Source organism: Microtus pennsylvanicus, chromosome 8 (assembly GCF_037038515.1).
Source record: "Microtus pennsylvanicus isolate mMicPen1 chromosome 8, mMicPen1.hap1, whole genome shotgun sequence".
NCBI lineage: Eukaryota > Metazoa > Chordata > Mammalia > Rodentia > Cricetidae > Microtus > Microtus pennsylvanicus.
Window position 1 is genome coordinate 309,501 of NC_134586.1, and position 24,784 is coordinate 334,284.

The 24,784-nt window shown below is 36.6% G+C and overlaps 2 protein-coding genes across 2 annotated transcripts in view; both read right to left on the reverse strand.

The window, feature by feature from the left end:
• Nucleotides 1–24,784, reverse strand: part of LOC142855783 (uncharacterized) — a 237,274-nt gene that overhangs the window by 161,843 nt on the left and 50,647 nt on the right. The window lies entirely within an intron of this gene.
• LOC142855787 (olfactory receptor 4A47-like) lies at nucleotides 16,718–17,647 on the reverse strand. The gene has a single exon (XM_075982192.1). The coding sequence runs from the start codon at nucleotides 17,645–17,647 to the stop codon at nucleotides 16,718–16,720; it is 930 nt and encodes a 309-aa protein (XP_075838307.1).

The window sequence follows — 24,784 nt, forward strand, 5'->3', positions numbered from 1 at the left end:
TGATCTTATGAAAGTCAGTACAATAAAGTTAACCTTGTTAATTTTTAAGTAAAATACTTTACAACACCAAGATAATAAATCTAAGTGAATGAGGTTTGCCCTATGGATCGTTCTTTACATATATGCTACCATACTGAATAATTTTAGCTACATACCAAAGCATACATCCAAATGACAGATGGATTCTGCTGTTTAGCTAAAAGAGAAAGATTAGAGAGTAGCTACTGAATAGACATTTGTTTCCCCACATACTGACCACTTGGAATAATATGCTATCCTAAATATCTTAATTTAAATGTATCTAACAATAGTTACACATTTTTATTAATACATTCCACATAAGAGATGGGATAAAATAAAAGAATAAATCCATTTCTATTTTTTAAAACATAAAATGTATTTCACTAGTTATTTTGTAAAACAGAAAATGTATCAAATCACCTTAGAAAAAAATACTTTGTATATCCTGTTTTTGTTCATGTGGTTTTGTGTAATTTTGTTTAATAGTCCAAATTTATGCATTTCTTATGGGAATGCATGACCTTTAAGACATTAGCAAAGCAATATTTAATTTATGTGGTTTTTTTCTGCCATCATAAATTTACATCTTAGGTCTAATTTTTGTTCTGGAAAATGAAGGGTTTTTTTAATATATTGATTACAAATTCTTTATGTGCTTGTGTGCTTTTGACAACACATGGTAACTTAGAGGGATGCAGTAAACACAGAAAGATTATCAAGTGACAGTACCCAGCACATTTCATTAATACTTCCCTTTTTCTCCATCTTTTTGAGAGGTGTAAGTATATCCAAGTGAATAACTAAAATAAAAAACCTTTAAATATAAAATCAACACTTACTATAAAAGACAGTTGGATAATCTCATCTTCTGAGAAAATATCTACAAAAAAATCTACATTTACACAAGTATGCAAAAGTTAATAGAATAAATGAAAATTAATTTGTCCAATTTCATTGTTTACTAACACACAAAAAATTAATCTCTAAATGAACTACATGAATTTTTCTATTTTCAGTCCACTGAAGTGAAGCACTCAAACAAGTTCTTGCTCTAAGGAGATATGACAGGATTGACATACCTCATAAGTATATTAGTACCTAACAATGCAAAGGTAGTGACTTAAATTTTGAAACACCTCATAAGTATATTAGTACCTAACAATGCAAAGGTAGTGATTTAAATTTTGAAACACTGATGATGAAGAATTTCAATGAGCAAAAGAAATCTTCTCTCTTTAAAGAACTTGAAGTAGAATCTCACTAAGGCCCCTTTTTTCCTGTTTTGAAACATGTCCTTTTATATCAAAGGTCCAGGAAAATCAAAGCTTTCCACAAATTTTCATAATCAAAGATAATCACTACAAGAAAAAACACAATATCTCAAGGACTAAATACCAAATGACAGCATGTTCCAGCTTGGCAGTCTTTGAGTTTTCAAAGGATGCTAGATCATTTAATTAGAAAATAGTTTTTTAATTTATATTAGCTGTGTGGGCATCTCTATTTTAGTAGATAAGCTAATTAAAATATTTGGAACAAATTCAAAAGAAGTAATGTCTCTTGGACAGGCTTATTCACTTCCATAGTCTCCAGAGATAAGGGCCTCAGATGTTGCCAAAAATGAGTAGCTGACTTTCAAAATGCTTTGGAAAACCTATGATGTGAAAAAAAATTTCCAGAGTGTAATGTATAAGGACTATAAGTTACACATTATGATGCATTTACATAAGACAAGCAATGATTAAACCAGCATGAAATGTTAGCAGCCTTGATCCCTGTTGATAAGGACACTACAACAAAGCATGGTCTCAATAAGTTCAGAAAGTCTTGAGTTGCCAAGTCCCATAACTGAGCCTTTTGCATCTGTTAGGGCTGAAAATTGGTGTTTTAACTTTTGGGGAAACAAATTTGTAAATTAATCATTGAATCTGTATGATTATTTATATAATGATCTTTATTCTTTTCATCTTATCCCTTAATTTCTATCCAATATTAAGCTATCTTTACTATTAGAAAAAAATTGATTCTTTGGTTGAGGGGCACGTGGGTTGTTTCCAGAATCTGGCTACTACAAATAATACTGCTATAAACACAGTTGAGCAAATGTCCTTGTGATATGAGTGTGCATCCTTTGGGTATACGACCAAAAGTAGTATTGTTGGGTCTTGAGGTAGAATGATTCCCAATATTCTGAGAAACAGTCAGTGATTTCCAAAGTGGCTGTACAAGTTTGCACTCCCACCAGCAATGGAGGAATGTTCCCTTTACTCCTCATCCTCTCCAGCTTAAGCTATCATTGGTGTTTTTGATCTTAGCCATTCTGACTGACTTAACATAGAAACTCAGAGTTGTTTTCATTGCATTTCCCTGATGGCCTAGGATGTTGAGCATTTCCTTAAACGTCTGTTGGTCATTTACAATTCTTCAGTTGAGAATTCTGTTTAGATCTGTGCACCATTTTTTGATTAGAATATTTGGTAATTAGTTGTTTAGTCTCTTGAGTATTTTATGTATTTTGAAGACCAGTCCTCTGTCCAATGTGGGGTTAGTGAAGACCTTTTCAAATCTGTAGGCCGACATTTTGTCTTAGTGACTGTCTTGTTTGCCTTACAGGAGCTGCTCAGCTTCAGGTGGTGCCGTTAATTAATTGTTGTGCTCAGTGTCTGTGCTACTGGTGTTATATTTAGGAGGTGATCTGCTGTGCCCGTGCATTCAAGGCTACTTCCCACTTTCTCTTCAATGAAGTCCATTGTGGCTAGATTTATGTTGAGTTCTTTGATCAATTTGGAGTTGAGTTCCATGCATGGGGATAGATATGAATCTATTTGCATTCTTTACATATTGACATCCAGTTATGCCAGCACCATTTCCTGAAGGTGCCTTCTTTTTTCCACTGTATCATTTCAGCTTCTTTGTCAGATATCAGGTGTTCATAAGTGTGTGGCTTAATATCAGTCTTTGATTCAATTCCATTGGATCAAATCTATCTGGTTTGTAAAAAGCATCTGTAAAGGTCGGGCGGTGGTGGCGCACGCCTTTAATCCGAGCACTCGGGAGGCAGAGGCAGGCAGATCTCTGTGAGTTCGAGGCCAGCCTGGTCTACAAGAGCTAGTTCCAGGACAGGAACCAAAAAGCTATGGAGAAACCCTGACTCAAAAATCAAAAAAAAAGCACCTGTAAAAATTGCCATTTTTACTGTGTTGATCTTACCTATCTAAGAGCATAGATGATCACTCTGTTTCTTGATGTCTTTTCAATTTCTTTCTTCAAAGACTTAAAGTTCATGGCATATAGGTCTTTCAGTTCTTTGGTTAGTTTTATCCCAGGATATTTTGTGTTATGTGTGGCTGTTATAAATGGTGATGTTCCTGATTTCTTTCTCAGCCCCTTTAATGTTTGTATATAGGAGGGCTATTAATTTTTTGAGTCAATCTTGTATCCTGCCACATTGCTAAAGTATTTAACAGCTGTAGGAGTTCCCTTGTAGAATTTCTGGAGTTACTTATGCATACTATCATGCCCTTGCAAATAGTAAAGGTTTGATTTATTCCTTTCCAATTTGTATGCTTTTGATCTTTTGTTGTCTCATTGCTCTAGCTAGTACTTCAAGTACTATGTTAAATAGATAAGGAAAGAGTGGGCAGCCTTCTCTTGTTCCCAATTTTAGTGGATCACTTTATGTTTCTCTCCATTTAATTTAATGTTGTGGTACATTTACAAAATGAAGTACTACTTATTGGTAAGAAAACAATGGTATCTTAAAATTTGCATGAGAATGGATGGAACTAGAAAAAAACTGTCCTAGGTGAGGTAACTAGACCCAGATACACAAACATGGTAGGTACTCATTAGTGAATATTAGATGTAAAGCCAAGGAAAAATAGCCTAAAGTACATAATCCCAGAGAAACTGGGTAAAAAAGAGAAGCTTAAGAGAGATATACATGGATCACCCTGGGAAGAGGAAACAGACAAGATTTTCTGAGAAACTTGGAGTCAAGGGTGGGGGGAGAAGGGAAGGGGAAAGGGAAAAAGTAGGGAGAAAAGAAGGAGAAGGAGATGAGGGAAGAGTATTCTCAAGAAGGGGGAAGGACAAAGAGAGAGAGAGAGAAACCAAAGAGCTATCTTGATTGAGGAAGCCATTAAAGGGCTAGCGAGAAGCATGGCACTAGGGAAGTTCCCAGGAATCCACAAGGATGACCCCAGCTAAGACTGTAAGCAACAGTAGAGAGGATGCCTAAACTGGACATCCCTTGTAATAAGATTGATTGTCATCATAGAGCCTTGATCCAAGCAACTGAAGGAAGCAGATACAGAGATCCACGGATAAACACTGGGCCAAACTTCTGGAGACCAGTCAAAGAGAGGGAGGAGTGGTAATATGAGCAGAAGGGTCAAGACCATGATGGTGATACCCACAGAAACAGCTGCCTTGAGCTAGTGAGAACTCACTGACTCTAGACCAATAACAAGGGAACCTGCTTTGGACCAAACTAGGCCCATTTATATGTGGGGAACAGTTGTGAGGCTTGAGCAGTCTATGGGGCCACTGGCAGTAGCACCAGGATTTATTCCTATTGCTTAAATTGGCATCTTAGAACACATTCTTTTTGGAAGGATACCTTACTCAACCTAGATATAGTGGGGAAGACCTTGTTCCTACATCAAAGTGATCTGTCAGACTTTGTTGACTCCCCTTGGGATGTCTAATCATTTCTGAGGAGTGGATGGGGTAAGTGGTGTGGGGAAAGGGTGGGTCAGGAGGAGGGGAGGAAGTATGAACAGGAATAGCTATATAAAGAAAAGATTGTATTTTAAAAATTCTTGCACACTATGAAATTGATATAGATAGGAATAATTTGCATTGGTATGGATTTTAAGGTCAATTTTCTTATATGTATATGTATTTCTGTTCTTGACTAAGGTATTGTGATTATGTAGTTCATTTTTAAAATGTAATGTATAATTAGGAAATATAGGTTGCTAATGGATAATCATCTATAATAGTCAAATTTGTAGTCATGTTAGTTAGATTTTCTAGATATATAGAGATATATTTCAGTAAGATAGGCATTCTTCATATCTTTCAAAGACTACAGAATATGGCATTTAATATTTTAATAACTTAGAGTTTTTCATAACAATAAGACATGGCTGTTCCTGGCAGCACCAATCTACTTCAAAAGGACAATGGGCATTGATGAGGATCCTTATGGAGTTTGATAGCCATTTGGGCAAGAAACTGCTCTTGCCTGGACTGATGCATAAACTGGACACAAAGAACCCACAGAAAGAGGACTGCTGAACTTGCCTAAAGATATGGTATTTCGGGGTTCCTGATTCATGAAAGAGTTTGCGAGCATTCTGCAGGACACAGCAGATAGTGACTAAACTGCCTTTAAAATTTCATGCTTCATGAAAATGTCTGCTGGATACTATGGGCCTATTGGCCAAAGATGGATGCCCCAACAGTACAGAGGAACTTTGGGTGACTGTCCAGACAGCGAGATGTCTCTGTCATTTCTAGAGTTTTGGACTTTTTATTTGCTTAGGTAATATTATATCCTTCTGGAGTCTTTGATGGATTTAAAGAATGGATAGTTATAGTTTTCCTTAGTTATAATAAAAGATAAAGTAGATATAAGTATTGTAACTGTAATTCTTGCTTGATAACTGCTTTGTTATATAAAATCTTACTATGTTAAAATGAAAGCCTTTCTTTTTTGTTTAAACAGAAAAAGGAAAAATGATGGAGGTGGGTGTTGTATCTTATCTGTTGCTTTCATTGGTTAAGTAATAAAGAAACTTACTTGGCCCTCTGATAGGGTAGAATTTAGATAGGCAGAGAAAACAGAACAGAATGCTAAGAGAAAGAAACTAAGTCAGGGAGTCAGGGAGTCGCCATGATTCTCCCACTCCAGACAGCGGCAGGTTAAGATCTTCCCTGGTAAGCCACCTCGTGGGCTACACAGATTATTAGAAATAGGTTAGATCAATATGTAAGAGTTAGCCAATAAAAGGCTGGAACTAATGGGCCAAGCAGTGTTTAAAAGAATACAGTTTCCATGTAATTATTTCGGGGCATAAGCTAGCCATGCAGGTGGCTGGGTGCCGGGGACACAGCCCCGCCGCTCATAACACAACATGAAATTTTTAAAAAAAGATAAAAAAAAATGATGTTTTCCTAAAATTGACAGAGCCAAAGGGCTTTCTGTGAGTTGGGGACAAAATAACCCCACGTTGGGCACCATTTGTAGTAGTATGGGCGGCGGGGCTGCGTCCCCAACACCCCAGCCGCCTGCTCAGTTAGCTTTTGCCCCGAAATAACAACACACAAACTGTATTCATTTAAACACTGCTTGGCTCATTTCTACCTAGCCTCTTCTAGGCTAACTCTCGCACCTGGACTAGCCCATTTCTTATCATCTGTATAGCACCGGTCTTACCGGGAAGATTCTAGCCTAAGTCCATCCTGAGTCGGAGCTTCATAGCGTGCATCTTCCCTGGAGCGGGGAGCATGGCGTCTCTCTGAGGCGTCTGCTCCAGAGAGGAGAGCTGTCGAGTCTGAGCTCACTTCCTCTTCCTCCCAGCATTCTGTTCTGTTTACTCCACCTACCTATGTCCTAACCAATAAAATGGGCCAAGGCAGTTCCTTTATCAGCCAATGACCTTCCTCCATCACTTCTGATATAAACTTTTATTTTGCCTGGCATCGATAGAGATAGAACATATACTCCAGATATTTGGATACATATTGGATAGAGAAGCAGAGAGGGAATTAAGAGAAATTTAACATTTTACAATAGCCACAAATAGCATAAAGTATCTTGGGATAAATCTAACCAAGGAAGTGAAAGATCTATTTGACAAGAACTTTAAGGAATTGAAGAAAGAAATTGAAGAGGACACCAGAAAATGGAAGGATCTCCCATGCGCTTGTATTAAGAGGATCAACATAGTAAAATTGGCAGTTCTATCAAAGGCAATCTATAGATTTAATGCAATCCCAATCAAGGTCCCATCAAAATTCTTCACAGATCTTGAGAGGACAATAATCAACTTTATATGGAAAAACAAAAAACCCAGGATAGCCAAAGCAATCTTATACAATAAAGGAACTTCTGGAGGCATTACCATCCCTGACTTCAAACTCTATTACAGAGCTACAGTATTGAAAACAGCTTGGTATTGGCATAACAACAGAGAAGTGCAATCGAATAGAAGACACGGATTTTAACCCACAAAACCTATAAACACCTGATTTTCAATAAAGGAGCTAAAAGTATACAATGGAAGAAAGAAAGCATCTTCAACAAATGGTGCTGGCATAACTGGATGTCAACCTGTAGAAGAATAAAAATAGATCCATATCTATCACCATGCACAAAACTCAAGTCCAAATGGATTAAAGACCTCAATATCAATCTGAACACACTGAACCTGGCAGAAGAAAAAGTGGGAAGTACACTACAACATACGGGCACAGGAGATCACTTCCTACGTATAACCCCAGCAGCACAGACATTAAGGGCAACATTGAAAAAAATGGGACCTCCTGAAACTGAGAAGCTTCGGTAAAGCAAAAGACACTGTCACTAAGACAAAAAGGCAACCTACTGACTGGGAGAAGATCTTCATCAACCCCGCCACAGACAAAAGCCTGATCTCCAAAACATATAAAGAACTCAAGCAACTAGACTTTAAAATGCTAATTAACCCAATTTAAAAATGGGGCACTGAACTGAACAGAGAATTCTCAACAGAAGAAGTTCAAATGGCCAAAATACACTTAAGGTCATGCTCAACCTCCTTAGCAATCAGGGAAATGCAAGTCAAAACAACTCTGAGATAACATCTTACACCTGTCAGAATGGCTAAAATCAAAAACACCAATGATAGCCTTTGCTGGAGAGGTTGTGGAGGAAGGGGTACACTCATCCATTGCTGGTGAGAATTCAAACTTGTACAACCACTTTGGAAAGCATTGTGTCAGTTTCTCAGGAAATTCGGGATCAACCTACCCCTGGACCCAGCAATGCCACTCTTGGGAATATACCCAAGAGATGCCCTATCATATTACAAAAGCATTTGTTCAATTATGTTCATAGCAGCATTATTTGTAATAGCCAGAACCTGGAAAAACCTAGATACCTGATGTGGGAGTGTCATATGTCAATCTGTTGATTTCATTGGCTAAGCAATAAAGAAACTGCTAGGCCCATTGGATAGGCCCACCCTTAGGTGGGTGGAGTAAACAGAACAGAACGCTGGGAGGAAGAGGAAGTGAGGTCAGACTCCGCAGCTCTCCTCTCCGGAGCAGACACTTCAGAGAGATGCCATGCCCCAGCTCTGACCCAGGATGGACTTAGGCTAGAATCTTCCCGGTAAGACCGGTGCTCACAGATGATTAGAGATGGGTTGATCGGGATGTGAGAATTAGCCTAGAAGAGGCTAGATAGGAATGGGCCAGAGCAGTGTTTAAATGAATACAGTGTCTGTGTAATTATTTCGGGGCATAAGCTAGCCGGGCAGGCGGCTGGGGGTTTTGGGGACGTAGCCCCGCCGCCGCTCATATTACTACAGATACCCTTCAATGGAAGAATGGATGAAGAAAGTGTGGAATATATACATATTAGAGTACTACTCAGCGTTAAAAAAAACAATGACATCTTGAATTTTGCATGCAAATGGATTGAAATAGAAAACACTATCCTGAGTGATGTAACCCAGACCCAAAAAGATGAACATGGGATGCAATCATGTATAATTGGTTTCTAGCCATAAATAAATGACATTGAGCCTATAATTCGTGATCCTAGAGAAGCTAAATAAGAAGGTGAACCCAAAGAAAAACATATAGTTATTATATTGGGTATGGGAAGTAGACAAGATTGCCGGGCAAAAAATTGGGAACTTGGGGGTGGGGTGGGACGGGGGTAAGGGGAGATGGGAAGAGAAAAGTAAGAAGGGGAGAAGGGGGGAACTTGGGGGTGGGGTGGGACGGGGGTAAGGGGAGATGGGAAGAGAAAAGTAAGAAGGGGAGAAGGGGGGAACTTGGGGAAACGGGGTGATTGGGAGAAAGGAAGGTTGGATAGAGGAGCAGGGAATCACATAACTTAATTAAGGGAGCCATCTTAGGGTTGGCAAGAGACTTGAACCTAGAGGGGTTCTCAGGTGCCCAGGGCGATGTCCCCAGTTAGCTCCTTGGGCAGCTGAGGATAGGGAACCTGAAATGACCCTATCCTATAGACATACTGATGAATATCTTCCATATCACCATAGAACCTTCATCTGGCGATGAATGGAGATAGAGACAGAGACCCACACTGGAGCATTGGACTGAGCTCCCAAGGTCCCAATGAAGAGCAGAGGAGGGAGAACATGAGCAAGGAAGTCAGGACCACGAGGGTGCACCCACCCACTGAGACAGTGGGGCTGATCTATTGGGAGCTCACCAAGGCCAGCTGGACTGTGACTGAAAAAGCATGGGATAAAACCAGACTCTGAACATGGCGGACAATGAGGGCTGATGAGAAGCCAAAGACAATGGCACTGGCTTTTGATCCTACTTCATGTTCTGGCTTTGTGGGAGCCTAGCCAGTATGGATGTTCACCTTCCTAGACCTGGATGGAGGGGGGAGGACCTTGGAATTTCCACAGGGCAGGGAACCCTGACTGCTCTTTGGACTGGAGAGGGAGGGGAAGAGGAGTGGGGGGAGGAGGAGAAGACGGGGAGGAGGGGGAGGGAAATGGGAGGATGAGAGGAGGCGGGAATTTCTTTTTTTTTCTTTCAATAAAACAAAAAAGAATATAAAATCCTAAAAAAAAAAGAAAGAAAGAAAATATTTCAAATTATACCGATGGAACAAAAGGCAAAGAGTTTCAGGGTTAAAACTTCAGAAAATTTCAAGTATAAGGAAATCTATCTAATGAAGTTAGCAATATATCTTCCCAGTAAATTAACAATTTGTGTACTCTGAAACACACTTTTTTTACGCTTTTTATTAAAAAAACAACCTCTTTAATAGGGTCATAAAATGAAAATATAAGAGTAAGATCGGGTAAAGAGTATTTTCTTATCTATAAAATATTCAAACTGAAAAATTTGTCATTAAACAGAAGAAAATTGTAAAAGATAGCATTTTCCTTGAGTCAATGTGCATGTGAGAATCAGTGAGAAAGCCGTGTCATGTGTTGTAACTGGATGACATATGACAATGCATAATTGGAAATTATAGGATGTTATTTTCAAAAGTGTGTGCCTAGGAGTGGCATATGACCTGAATAAGAATAACATTATGGTATCTGTTATTATAATAACAGAATTATAACAAATCTTACCTGTATGTGCTTCCACCTAAGCTCATACAAAGCTGAAGCCCTTTCCAACTTAAAGGTATAGTTTGGAATAATCAAAATGCCTGTTGAATCTCCAAAGTATTATTTTGCCTAAAGTAGCATATTTTGTTGTCTTATCTTCTTTGGAGCTTCCCTTTCAAGATAATATCATGACCTTATCTCATATGTATTCTAAAAGTGTTCTAAGCCATTCATGTAATTCTAGTGGCTTCTATATTGAAGTTATAATAGCTCTGAATTACAAATGAATAAGTGAAGAGTTATGATTAGTAATTAATACAATTTTTTATTTTTTCATAGTTGATTATCATCATTTTGTAAAAGTAATTTCCAAAAATGTATTGTTTGCATTGGGAAATGACACCACAGCTCCTGTATATTTGAATACTATGTACAGTTCTTTAAAATAATATATAAATACCTTTCACAGAAATTTATATATGTAGAAAACAATGTCTTTAAAATAAAGAAGTTTAGAAAACCAATAACATTTTGAAACATAGTAGAATTTAGTATCTTTGTGGATTTAATATAATGTTAAGAGAGAGACTGGCTGACTTTTAGCATGGATCGAAGAGTAGTGGAAATGATGATCTGGCTATATTTCACAAGCTCCAGCTTAAAGCTAAGTTTTTACTGATGGGTAGGCATAAAAGCTCTTTTTTTTGATTAGGAGCTGCTTCATGGGCTATAACCAAGCAAAGTTCAATGTTTCTGAAACACAGACAACTACCTTACAAACACACAAACCACACACACAGACACACACACACACACACACACACACAAACACAACATACATATACAGTCATGGAACCAGAGACAGAGAAACACAAACAGCACATATACAGACAAAGAGACACAGACACACCCATACACACACAATATACTAAAATAATTTAAACATTTCTAAATTTTTAAAACATAAAGACTTATACTTAGTAATACTGAAGTATTGTAGTTATTATCTTTCACTCAGACAACAAGGCATCAGTCTTTAGAAAAATCATGTTTTCATGTTTTCTAGATGGTTTTTATTTCTTGTTTCTAATCATTTATCATAGATACATTAGTATTTACTCACTGTGACCCAGAGAGTAAATTTAGTTTAGCAGTAACACTAATTTCGTTTACTAATTTTTGAACTTATATGGACTCCTCAGCTTTTTAATTATTCATTCAAAATATCACTTTTTGGTTTATTATTACACTGTTTATTCTCTACTTATTTTTTCGAGACAAGGGTTTCTAGTTGTCCTGGAACTAACCCTATCCTAGAACCAGGCTGGACTAGAATTCACAAAGATCAGTCTGCCTTGGCCCCCCATCCCTGGGATTAAACACATGTGGTACCACACGCAGCACTGTTTACTATCTTATGAGAAATAGACAGGTGGTGATGGTGCAGGCCTTTAATCCCAGAACTTGGGAGGTAGAGGAAGGTGGATCTCTTTAAGGCAAGTCTAGTCAAAAAGAGATAGTTTCAGGACAGGCACCAAAGTTATTCAGAGAAACTGTTTCAAAAAATTTACATACATACCTACGGCATGCAGGTATGTATGTAAAATCCCTGAGTTTTGCATATGCCAATAGCTTTTATTTAGAGTTCTTGTTATTAGTGCCTTGTATGATTAATATCCAGGTTATCATCTAATTCAAATTAAACAGGGAATTTGTTCCTATTAGTGATTGCTACCAAATACTACTACTACTACTACTACTACTAACATATATTTTAAAATATTAACTCTTTTAAGGATTTGATGATAATCACTTAGCAGTTTATTTGTGAATTATACAGGTGATCATGTTTAATGCCAATGAATGAGCTGTCACATGTTTAGTAATCCCGCATCATTTCTCTAGTGAAATATCTGCCAAAATTTCCATAGGTGATATTAATTTGGAATGCCGGCTATTAGCTTTCTGTATTTTAAAAACAGTCTTTATCAAAAGTATACTTTAAACATATTTTCTGCTAGTTAAGTGTTGGGACCAATTGAAGTCCTGGCCTTTAGCTGCTAGAGCCTTCTAATTGAAGTTACTAAAAGCTGTGCCTTGCCTAGAGAATCAGAGGATGGGATTTTCACCTGTTGACCTTTGACTGCTGGGTATTTAAGCCTCCATGTGCTATTAAAGAAGGGCTTTTGTACCAGGAGGAAAAAAAGAAAAGAAAGAAAGAAAAGAATGGATAAAGTATGGAATATATACGCATTAGAGTACTACTCATTGGTAAAAAACAATGCTATCTTGAATTTTGCACACAAATGGATGGAAATAGAGAACACTATCCTGAGTGAAGTAACCCAGACCCAAAAAGAGGAATATGGTATGTATTCACTCATTAGTGGATTCTAGCCATAAATAAATGATATTGAGCCTATAATTCATGACCCTAGAGGAGCTAATAGGAAGGTGAACGCCCCCCCCCCCAAAAAAAACCATGTAGTTATCCTCCTGGATATTGAAAGTAGACAAGATTGCCAGCAAAAATTGAGAGCTTGGGGGTGGGGGTGGGACGGAGGTAAGGGGAGATGGGGAGAGAGAAGTGAGAAGGGGAGGATGGGGAGAACTTGGGGGAATGGGACAGTTGGGATGGAGGAGGAGTGGGTATGGGAGCAGGGAAGTGGATATCTTAATTAAGGGAGCCATTTTAGGGTTGGCAAGAGACTAGACGTTAGTGGGGTTCACAGGTATCCAAGGAGATGTCCCCAGCTTCTTCCTTGAGCAGCTGAGGAGAGAGAGCCTGAACTGGCCCTATACTATAGCCCCTCTGATGAATATCTTGCATATCACCATAGAACCTTCATCTGGTGATGGATGGAGATAGAGACAGAGACCCACAGTGGAGCACTGGACTGAGCTCCCAAGGTCCAAATGAGGAGCAGAAGGAGGGAGAACATGAGCAAGGAAGTCAGGACCACGAGGGGTGCACCCACCCACTGTGACGGTGAGGCCGATCTAATGGGATCTCACCAAGGCTAGCTGGACTGGGACTGATGGAGCATGTGATCAAACCGGACTCTCTGAACGTGGCTGACATGGAGGGCTGACTGAGAAGCCAAGGACAATGGCACTGGGTTTTGATTCTACTCCATGTACTGGCTTTGTGGGAACCTAGTCTGTTTGGATGCTCACCTTCCTAGACCTGGATGGAGGTGGGAAGACCTTGGACTTCCCACAGGGCAGGGATTTCTGACTCCTCTTTGGACTGGACAGGGAGAAGAAGGGGGGAGGGGAGGGGGAGATAAATGGGAGGAGGGGAGGAGGTGAAAATTTGTAATAATAATAATAATAAAAGAAAAAAAGAAAAATTCAGGAGCGGTTTTATGTAAAGGAATGCCTGCCATACTGTGCACATGATCAGATGCAGAGTGCCGCCCTGAGTTCCCTTTTGCTACACAGAGAACTTTACTGGGACAGGTGGTGAAACTCAATAAGCTTATATCAATTTTATTTCTTTTTCAAATTTTTATTTCATTTATTTATTGCTGGTGCATGTATTCTCTGTAAAGGTACACAAAGAGGAAATGAAAAGTAAATATACAAAATGTGATTCTGTAGGAAGCCATGATAAAGGTATGCAAGAAGAATCCTTGCATTTGTTTTTGTTTTTGTTATTCTCTCCTTTATATTATGCCAGGAAACTTATATGAAGGATGACATAAGGTTCAGTCTATACTCTTTCAAAATATTGTAGATAATATTAGTATTTTTTCCTGTTTGAGGAGTATATTTGGACATAGAACTTTGTTAATTTTCAAAACAGATAGTTGAAATCAATTTAAAATATTGCCACAATCAAGAGTCAACAAAGACAGATCAAAGAATAGCATCTTGCTATGGCTACTGAAATTTATGCTACTTTAGTAAATATTATAGTATTTCTGTCATTATATCAAAAGACAAATCCCAAAATATAGCAATACTTAATGAAAGCCATTTTTTCTAAATGTATGTCTATGTGCACTTGGATTCACGTAAAGCAAAGGTCACAGCAGCCTGCTTCATAACTCAAACTAAAAGTCTTACCAAGAACTGTCAGTATAAATTGTCTTACTTATATACATTGCATTTGTATTTGATTCTGAAATTATATAAAATATAAAATACCTTAAATTTTTATTAAATAAATGTGTTTACTTATTTATTTGTGTATATGCGCATGTGCCATTGTTTATGTAGAGAGGTCAGAAGACAGTGTGTGACAGTCATTTCTCTCTTTCTACCATGTGAGTCCCAGGAATTTAATTCAGATCTACCAGGCTCGGTGGTAGGAGCCTTTGACTGCTGAGCCATCTCTGTGTCAGTTAAAATTGTGTCTTTAACAAAGTTAAAAATTAAAAAGATATGTATATAAGCACATGGAAAATGAGTATGTATTTTTGGCAGATATGATAGACATGTAATTTAATATTATGCAACTTAAATGTGATTTAAATATAATTTAATGTAATTTAAATTTTTAAAGAAATAACATTGATGTGATCTACACAACTTACCATTTCACAGATTTCCCCATTAAAGTTCTCAAAATGAATATGTATTTTTGACAAATATGATAGACATGTAATTTAATGAGATGCAATTTAAATGTCATTTAATGTAATTTAAATTTTTAAAGAAATAACATTGATGTGACCTACACAACTTACCATTTCATAGATTGTCCCATTAAAGTTTTCTTCATAAAAAAATGTGAGCCCAAAGTCCCATGCTGCACTGTATCATGAGTGCATATGTGTAAATGAAGGTAATTTTCTCAATTTAGGTAAGTAGGTCAGAAATTCTTGCCAACATCCACTTGTAACCATACCTACCATGTGTGAACACAGGCTGGGCTTCTGTAATTCAGCATCTGTCATGGGTATCTCAAGATAATGAATTTGGAGGAGGGTTTTGAACCTTAGTGAAAGAGTACTTGTGCATGTAAAAAGTAAGTTCAATAATACTACATATCTAATAGGCTTTGTGATCAGAACAAGAAAACAAACACAAATAATATGCTTGGCATGATTGCTCAAAAATGACATGCATTTTCTAATATTTGGGCAAGACTTATATACATAAACCATCAAGGAAAATGTTATCAAAATTCTACTTAAAATGTGTCAATAAAAAAGTTGCTGTAACATTTTCAATTAATCATTTCTATAAGGCAGTCATTCAAATGGTTTGCTAAATCTCTACTATCATGAGCATTGATAAACTAACAGGGATCCTATGTTCTAAAGAAAAAAATTAACAACAAAAGCCATTCAAATAAACTATTCAGCATTTTAACTGGCCAAAAGTGTAGCAGTATGTGTGGCCGAGGGATTTAAAACACATGAGAGGGTGAACTGTGAAAGAGGTGAGCAGTTCATGTGCAGTATATAAAATTCACCACAATTAAGCTGATTAACACATCCATCCGCTTGCGTGGTAAAATTTTTCCTTAATTTTATTGTTATAAGAACATTCAAGATCTTCCTTCTTACAAAATTTCAAGTATGCAGTAAGTTATGATCAACTATATATGCTGTGGTATACTTTAGACCCTGGAAATTATTAGTCCTTCATAATAAACACCCATATTCCCAACATATTCTGTGTAATCAGCCCATGACATCCTTTATTTGTTTCTGCTCCTGTAAGTAGGACTTTTATATTCCACATAGAAATAACTTTTTGCATTATTTGTCTTCCTATTTCTGGATTTTCACTTAGCTTGTGTCCTGCAGGCTCATCCTTTTCATGAATGATGAGCATTCTTACTTGGGGAATCTTTAATCACAGTTCAGTCTGTGAGTGGAAGCATCCAGGTGACTGATAGGTAAACTGATTTTACATTCTTAACACTTTTGTAGGTTTTATCTCTACTAACTTTTTCTATTGAACTATCTATTTTCATTTTCTAAAATTATGACACCCAAAATTCTATATATAACGTAAGTGAAATCAAATAGTGGCAAGAGTCTAATAATATTTAAATATTTAACTACTATAAAAATAAATCAATGTAAAAAGTAAGCTAAAAATTAAACAAGATGTGGCAGTGTAAACTATAAATGCAGATAAAATCAGTGCAATGCCATAAAGAGTTCACTTACTAATTCATTACTTCTTATTCATTGGTGCCCTACTATAGATGTATTATGCCGGTCAAGGTATGATAATAAACAAGATGTTATGAAAGTTATAGCATGGAAATTTATTAATAGCAAAACCATTTTAATTAACTTGTGTTTTAAGAAATGCTTTATAAGTAAAGGAAGTTAACATCAGAATTCAGAAGATATGCATCATAAGGAAACAACATCACAGTCAGATGACACTCTCCCTTGAAGAAGACTCACTTATTTCTGTCCTGAAATAACTTTTCTTCTCCAGATCTTCTTCATAGCACTTGTCATCTCTGAGTTTCTCAGAGTGTATATCAAGGGGTTCATCATGGGGGTAATGACTGTATAAAACACGCTCAACATTTTATCAATGGGGAAAGTTTTAGCAGGCCGTGCATACATGAAAATACAGGGAATAAAAAAGGAGACAACTACAATGATGTGAGAGCCACAGGTGGAGAGAGCTTTCCACCTCCCTTCCTGACTAAGGTTCCTTAGAGAGTACAGGATGACAGCATAAGAGACGAGTAAAAGCAGAAACACAATTGTGCAGATCAGTCCTCCATTAGCCATCACTAAGAGGCCAATAACATAAGTATCAATACAAACAAGCTTTAATAATGGGTACATGTCACACATAAAATGATCAATGATATTAGGACCACAGAATGGGAGTCCATAAATAGTACTGAGCTGAATTACTGAGTGAAAAAATCCTCCAATCCAAGATGATATCAACAACACAACACAAACCCATTGCTTCATGATAGTCGAATAATGCAAGGGCTTACAGATGGCCACATAACGATCATAGGCCATCGCCAACAGAAGAAAGACCTCTGATCCACCAAAAAAGTGTTCTGTGAAGAGCTGAGTCATACAAAATGTAAAGGATATTGTATTTTGACCAAAGAACAAATCTGAAATTAATTTGGGAGAAATGGCTGATGAATAAATGATATCCACAAATGACAAGCTAGCAAGGAAGAAATACATTGGTGAGCCCAGACTGTTACTAACAGTTACAGTAATAACAATGAGCACATTTCCCACCATGGTCAAAATGTAGGAGAGCAAGAACAGAACAAAAAGTCCTTTCTGCACCTTTGGATTCTCTGAGAGGCCCAAGAGGACAAAGTAAGTTACATTGCTCCTTGGTTCCATTTACTTTTTTATTGGTTCTGATTTCATATATGAGAAGATTTTTACCTACAAAACAATGAAAATATCTTTAGAGAATGATAAAATCAGTGCTCCTTTATTCATCTATTTAAGTAAATATATACCACATGTGTTTGTGTAAAGTTCCCTGTTATAAATATATTGATTTCTAAGTCATTCAAAGCAAGGTTCCCTGCCCTAAGTGATAAGTGATTTAATATGCAATGGTGGGGTCAGTTGATAAAGACTGGTTAATAAGTATCAACATAAACATTTATTTATGCCATACTATAGATTCACAGTATTGGGATTTCTAATAAACCAGTTTCTAGGAATACTTCTCAGAGGAAACAAGTTCACGTGGATTTAAAGGAGAGGTAGAGAGTAGTAGAGAACAGAAAGGAATTCCATGACTAGATGCACCATATGAAATCACAAAATATAATTCTGAATACTAGGGTGATTTGCATATTAAAGTAGAATGAACTACAAATATATGTCAATAGCTGTATTAGTTAAAGATCTTTTGTTTTAAAACAATGAACACCTTCCAGTTGTTTTTGTAACTTTGTTTGTGAAACTAGACTTTAATGGCTCAATCATCCCTCCAGGCCCTTACTTCCAGTTTCTAAAAACATTTTTCATTTCTATCTGAGACCTCATCCACAACTACCTTACCAACCATGCTTCTGAGAACATTCTGTTCAGGGTGTAGTGGGGGTGGGTGTGCGCATGTGCATATGGTTGCATTCTGAAGCTTCCACTTTCAGTTCTCTCCCCGCAGCAAATTCACCTTTCCGTGCCCATTCTTCTACAAGCAAGCAGTATCTTCCTTCAAAAGAGTTCAGGTGTTTTTTTCATGAGTCCCAAAAGTGTTCCAGCATCTTCCCAATACCCACTTCTGCTGCTTTAGATATCTTTTGTAGCAACACTTTCTTAGTTACAAAATTATTGCTCTTTTGCTATAGTTTCTGTTAAAAAGAAAAGGAAAGGAAATTAAAATGAGCACAAACTGGGATTTGTTGTCTAAGAGCCCTGCATGCTAGAAACTCAAAACCAAGCAGACCCAGTGATGGGTCCTTCAGCAGACCATTAGGAAACCATCTTCTTCTGTACTCTTCCCTGGCATATCCATTACCAACTGTGAATTCAATTGGTACTCTCCCTGTACCAAAATTTCTTACCTTTTTATTTATTTATACTTTATGGCAAGTCTCATGTAGCCTAGGATTGACTTCAAATTTACTATGTATCTGAGAATGACCTTGAACTCCAAATCCTCCTGCATCCAGCTCTCAAGTTTTATAGTTATAAAATGGGTCACCATGCTTACTCAAATTTCCCTTTATAATAAAGTCATCAACTCATAAGGGATTGTTACCTTTCATAATGAATTTAACTTGGTTATCTGTATCAACACTCTGTCACAAAATAAAGTCTTCTTCTGAACTCCTCAACGTTAATGTATACATATATGGAAGGGATAACAATGAAACTGTAATATTTCATGTAACACAATATGTGGCCCAGAACTAACAGAATCTCAGATGTCTAGCAAGATCATTGACAACTCCTTTTTGTGTATTAGGTATCCCTCCTGTTCCCAACCTATAAATGTGTAAAGCACTCCAAAATAGTATGTCTTCAGTAGTCTCTCTCCCTTCATTTTCAAACTGCTGTCAATATATAATTATATATTCATTGAGTACTTGCAAAATAAATTTAAAATTATTCACAATGAATCCATTCCTTCTAATTTTCTCTAGTTAAATAATATCTTTTTTACATGTCAATACCAATTCTAAAAGTTTCCTTTACTCCTTCATTGTTTTCTTGTTACATATTCATCATTTTATGAAGTCCCATTGATGTTCCTTGCCCAAAACACTTTATGTGACCCGAGTTTCATTCATTCTTTCAGATAGACTAACTTTAGAGAAAAGAATCTGGTCACATCATCTAAAATAATAATGAATTCTATACAACCTGCATTTGACAAGTGGCTATTGTAATGATCAAGATAGACTTCCAGACAACACAAAGAGTCATTATCTACAAGGTGTACACCAGAGGCTCAAGGAAAGGAACCTTGGTATTGGCTTAGGAATCACTTTTCAGCATGAATCTTCTACTTTCCAAGTTGGAATTGTAGCTTTTAAGGACATGAAACAAGCACTAACAATTTCCTTTGGTTTTCCAAAACTATACTCATTTACATGTTTAATGCAATCTTCCCAGTAACTTTTTGCATGCAAAAGGTTTCTCAATGTATTGTGATCAACTCAATTGATGTAAGATTCAGTGAAAAGTTTACCCAGTTGTAAAGTCTGGTTTCCCCTACTAATTACTGAATTCTTAACTTTTGAGAGTTTCTTTGAAGTTTGAAAGGGACTTTTAACTTGACAATAAAATATCTTCTTCCATTTGGGTATGCACATAGAAGTCAAAAAAGTTACATTATTTCTTGAAGACATTTTTCAAGGCATGTGGCTTGCTTTCTTCTCTTCTGAATATTTCAGAAAATTGTTGTTTACATTGTAGGACTACTTCAAATGAGTTACATGATGGAAACAAAAATTAGTGTTCTGATTTTAGAATAACATAAATTCAGGTAAATCCTGCATCCACATAATAAGATCCCACTAACCTTTATAACAAGGAAGATTTTGCTTTCTTATTTTCTAACAACTTCAATAAAAAAATAGCTGCCCTCCATGTGTTTAACCCACCTCCTCTCCTCTTGACAAATACATCCACTTGAAACTGGAGGAAATCATTCACATGCCTTTTGAAAATCATGTTTTAGGAAAAGAAAGTGTTTCTGAGTAATTATATAAGTTACAAGGAGAACTGCACATTCTTCCTGGCAGAAACAAAGATCATAGGAGTTTTTTTTTAATTATAAACTGATTGGCCCGTTAGCTGAGGCTTCTTATTTACTAATTCTTATAACTTACATTAGCCCATAGTTTTTATATGAGTTAGCCACGTGGCTCAGTACCTTTCCAGTGAGGTAGTCACATCTTGCTTGCTCTGTGTCTGGATCACGACTACAGACTGCAGAATCCTCTTCCCAGAACACAGGAGGTTTTTATACCTGACAGCTGCATGTGTCATGAAATGTAGCATCTGGAGTGTATTCAAGACTGACTCTTAGTAAGATTTGCTGTGACTTCCCACTAATATTCAAAAGAACATCTATATATAAAAATTCCATCCTATTTATCAGACACATGAGACAGGGGGTTATAAAAAGGAAAAAAAAACATATTTTCAGAAAATTTGAAGGACAATTGGCAGTAAAGATTAAAATATTATCCCAGCTCACTGTTTGTAGTGAAGATAATTTTTTCATCACTTTCATGGTTTGTTGGAGCCAATTGTTTTTTCCTTTTACTTAGTCGTTTGAGTTTTGCACAAGTTTTGGTGTATAATTGTATATACTTTTAGGTATTTATTTGTTTTTAGAAGCTAACTCTTAGCTATGAATTGTTTGAGCTATTATCAGACTCTATTTTGTTTCAAAGCCTATGTGATTAGCAAGATACATAGTAGTTACCAGGACAGACAAAATTAAAAATATATATAATCTTATTTGCACTGTCTTTATATCTTTTTGTGCTTTTTTAAATTCTTCTTTCTCAAATTTAGGGTCTTTTAGTCTATCTTTGAGATTATAATATAATTATATCTCTCCCCTCCAAAGTGGAATACTCTCTCAAACTCTCGCATATGCTTCTCCTTGCTCTCTTTCAAGGTCGTGGCTTCTTAAAATAAAAATGGAAGCAGCTTTTAAAATACAACTATAATCTATGATTGGTTTTATGCTAATAAAACAATATTTCAAGTATTATGACAGAAAACGGTGAGGTAAACTATGACTAAGGTAATTATAAAAGATTATTTTATTTTATTTTATTTTTGGATTTTTGAGACAGGGTTTCTCCATAGCTTTTTGGTTCCTGTCCTGAAACTAGCTCTTGTAGACCAGGCTGGCCTCGAACTCACAGAGATCTGCCTGCCTCTGCCTCCCGAGTGCTGGGAATAAAGGCCTGCGGGACCACTGCCCGGCATAAAAGATTATTTTAAAAGTGATACTTAAGCTGAAATTCATAGGTGAGATGGGAACCATTTTTATATGTTGGCAGATCAATGATTGTAAAAGGATATGGCAAGCTTAGTATACAGCAAAGTAAAGCATTGGAAAACCACAAGAACAATGCCATGGTTTCGATCTCCAGCCTTGAAGAAATAAATAAATAAACAAAATAGAAGGGAGCCACAAAGAAGAGGGGGAGGAGGACTGGAGGAAATGGAAGAAAAGAAAACAAGACTAGGAAGAAGAGAGGAAAGGAGATGAGAAGAGAAATGTCTCAGTCCACTTTTAGCATTTTTAGTTTTTTCTATTTTTAATTGGTTTACAAATTAGCATGTTTCCTGATGACATTTCCATATAATTCTTTAGTTGTTTTTGACCTTCCCTTCCTTTCTTTCTCCATTCCTGCCCTCCTTAAGCCTTATTTAAATCATTTAGACACCTTTGAATTTTGCACCTTGTTTCCCTTAACCTTCCTAATCACTTTTCCCTTAAAGTATGCTTTCCCACGCTCTCATGACTCCTTTCTATTTCCTGGAATTTGCCCATGCTCACTCACGTGTACACATATATAAATATCTGAAACTAAGACACACATATAAGAAAGAACATGTGATCCTTGTCTTTCCAAGACTGAGTCACTTTCAATATTTATTACAGTTCCTGTCCATTTTCATAAATGTTTCATAATTTCATTTTTCTTTATGGGTAAATAAAAATTCATGGTGTATATGTACAATATTCACTATCCATTCATCCATTGATGATCTGACCTGACTCCTTTTCCTTGCTATTTTTTAAAGGAAAAACTTCGAAGGAAGTAGAGATCAACAGATGTAATCAGTCTAGAAACAAGTGAATTGGGGTAGCTTAGGAGATGTTCACTTTAGTGAAACAACTCTGTAGGATGCTAGGACAGATGATGTGTGTTTTGTACTGTGTATAATGCCATGATAGTGGATGTGCTTGGTTTTGTACTCTGTATTATACTATCATAGAGGATATGGACCATTGTAGTCTGTATGACTATGGTAGTGGGTGTATTTTTTGTACTCTGTACAATACTAACATAGAGGATATGGACCATTGTAGTCTGTATGACTATGGTAGTGGGTGTGTTTTTTGTACTCTGTACAATACTAACATAGTGGATATGGACCATTGTACTCTGTATGACTATGGTAGTGGGTGTGTTTTTTGTACTCTGTACAATACTAACATAGTGGATATATACCACTGTACTCTGCGTTATGCTATGAAAGAGGATGTGTATCATTGTACATTTTTCCAAAACCATGAAATACACCACCACAAGTGAGCTCCAATATAAACTATAAACATTGAATGATAATAATGTTATTGTGAACTGGTCAATCGTTTTAAACTCTAACCATTGTGATATGTGATACTAAATTGGGTACTATGGTTTGAATGTGTCCCTTAAATTTCATGTATGAGAAACTGAGAGTTGAGCAGTGAGAGTGTTAAGAGTCAACAAATGAACGAATTCTCTGAAACCTAGAGATTGCATGTGAGAGGCTTCCTAATAAAAGTAAGAAAGAAAATGTAGCACAAGGCATTATGGTAACACAATATAATATATGAACTCTTTACATCATGCCAGATACACAGAGTGTCCAAATCTGTAATTTTCTTTGTTTTGTTTTAGATTTGTTTTGCGTTATCTTTTTTTTTTAAATGTGAGTGACTTGGGAGATAATTACCTGTGGTTGGGTTCTGCATGAATCTGTAGAGATGAGTGATCCTTGGGTCAGAAAAACAGCACACCTTCAGACATATGTCTGTGAGCACAGGGTCAAGATCTCAGCACTAGCAACACATCCTCTAGAAAACCTACTCTACCAAATGGACCTCAGCAAGTTATTCCTGATGGTTTTTTCACTTTGCAATTCCAGCCTTACAGTTGCTTTGTAGGCCAATATGTTACACATGATAAACCCCTCCTACTTAAATTTGCAACAGATGATCCTGAGTAATTAAATAAGAACTTTGGATGGTATACTAAACTGATCTTAATGTCTCCATTTCTATTTATTAGCAAGAATGAAATGTAATCAATGTTATAAACAAAGCACTTATCAAATATCTCTTTTTAAAATGAATTTGTTCTTCAGTGTCAAATGGACTTGATGATCATTTACTTAGCAAATGTTTGTGTTATACCAAGTTTATGTATTACAAACAAGGTAGTGGATGAAGTAGCCAATGTCTTTAATTTCACAGAATTTATAAAGCACATAAGATACTCGATGGTGAAATGTTATTGAAAAAAATGTTAAAGTTGTATGTTGTGATTTAAACAGTGAGTATGGATTGACATAAGTATTCAAAGACCTATAAGATATAGGACTTTAACTATAGAATAAATAGAAGTAAGGATGCAGCCTTTTATTCTACAATTCAAGAAGACAAGTTTGTGATTATCATCATTTTTAGGGAGATACTTTCTTTTTTAACTTTTTATTGATTTGTTGTGGATTTCACATAATATATCCTGATCCCACTCATCTCCCTACCCCCTCATTTCCACCCTAAGTCCTTGTAAGCCCCCCAAACAAAATTGAGAAATAAAACAAAAAGACTAAAAAGCCAAAAAACAACACAAAATAAATTTTTAAAATCTCAGCATTGAAATAATAGTGTGGCCCAGTGGGTCAAACAGTATATATACCCTTTATTCTATACATCTTTATACATTGCAATGAATCATTGGTCTCTGCTACACCACTGATACTGAGAGTTCACTGGGACTCCTCTTGAATATCCTATTGTTGCCTTGTGTCATGGAGATCCTGTAACTTTGGGTCTGCAGATCTGACCCTTTACATGCTCCAGCAGTTTATAGATGAGGTTTATAGAATGGGCTACCTTGTAGTCCTGGTTCTGGGCCTGAGTGGTAGCTGAATTTGTCAGCCTGCCAGCCTTCCCCTCATTGTTACCACCCAGGCAAACTCTCCAGCACTGCCCCAGCTAGCTCACCCAATGGAGCAGACAGAAATGAGTGAGATCAGTTCTGCTCTCAC

What these genes read in the sequence shown, in the direction of transcription:
- LOC142855787 (XM_075982192.1), bottom strand. Translation starts at nt 17,647, where the DNA reads ATGGAACCAAGGAGCAATGTAACTTACTTTGTCCTCTTGGGCCTCTCA.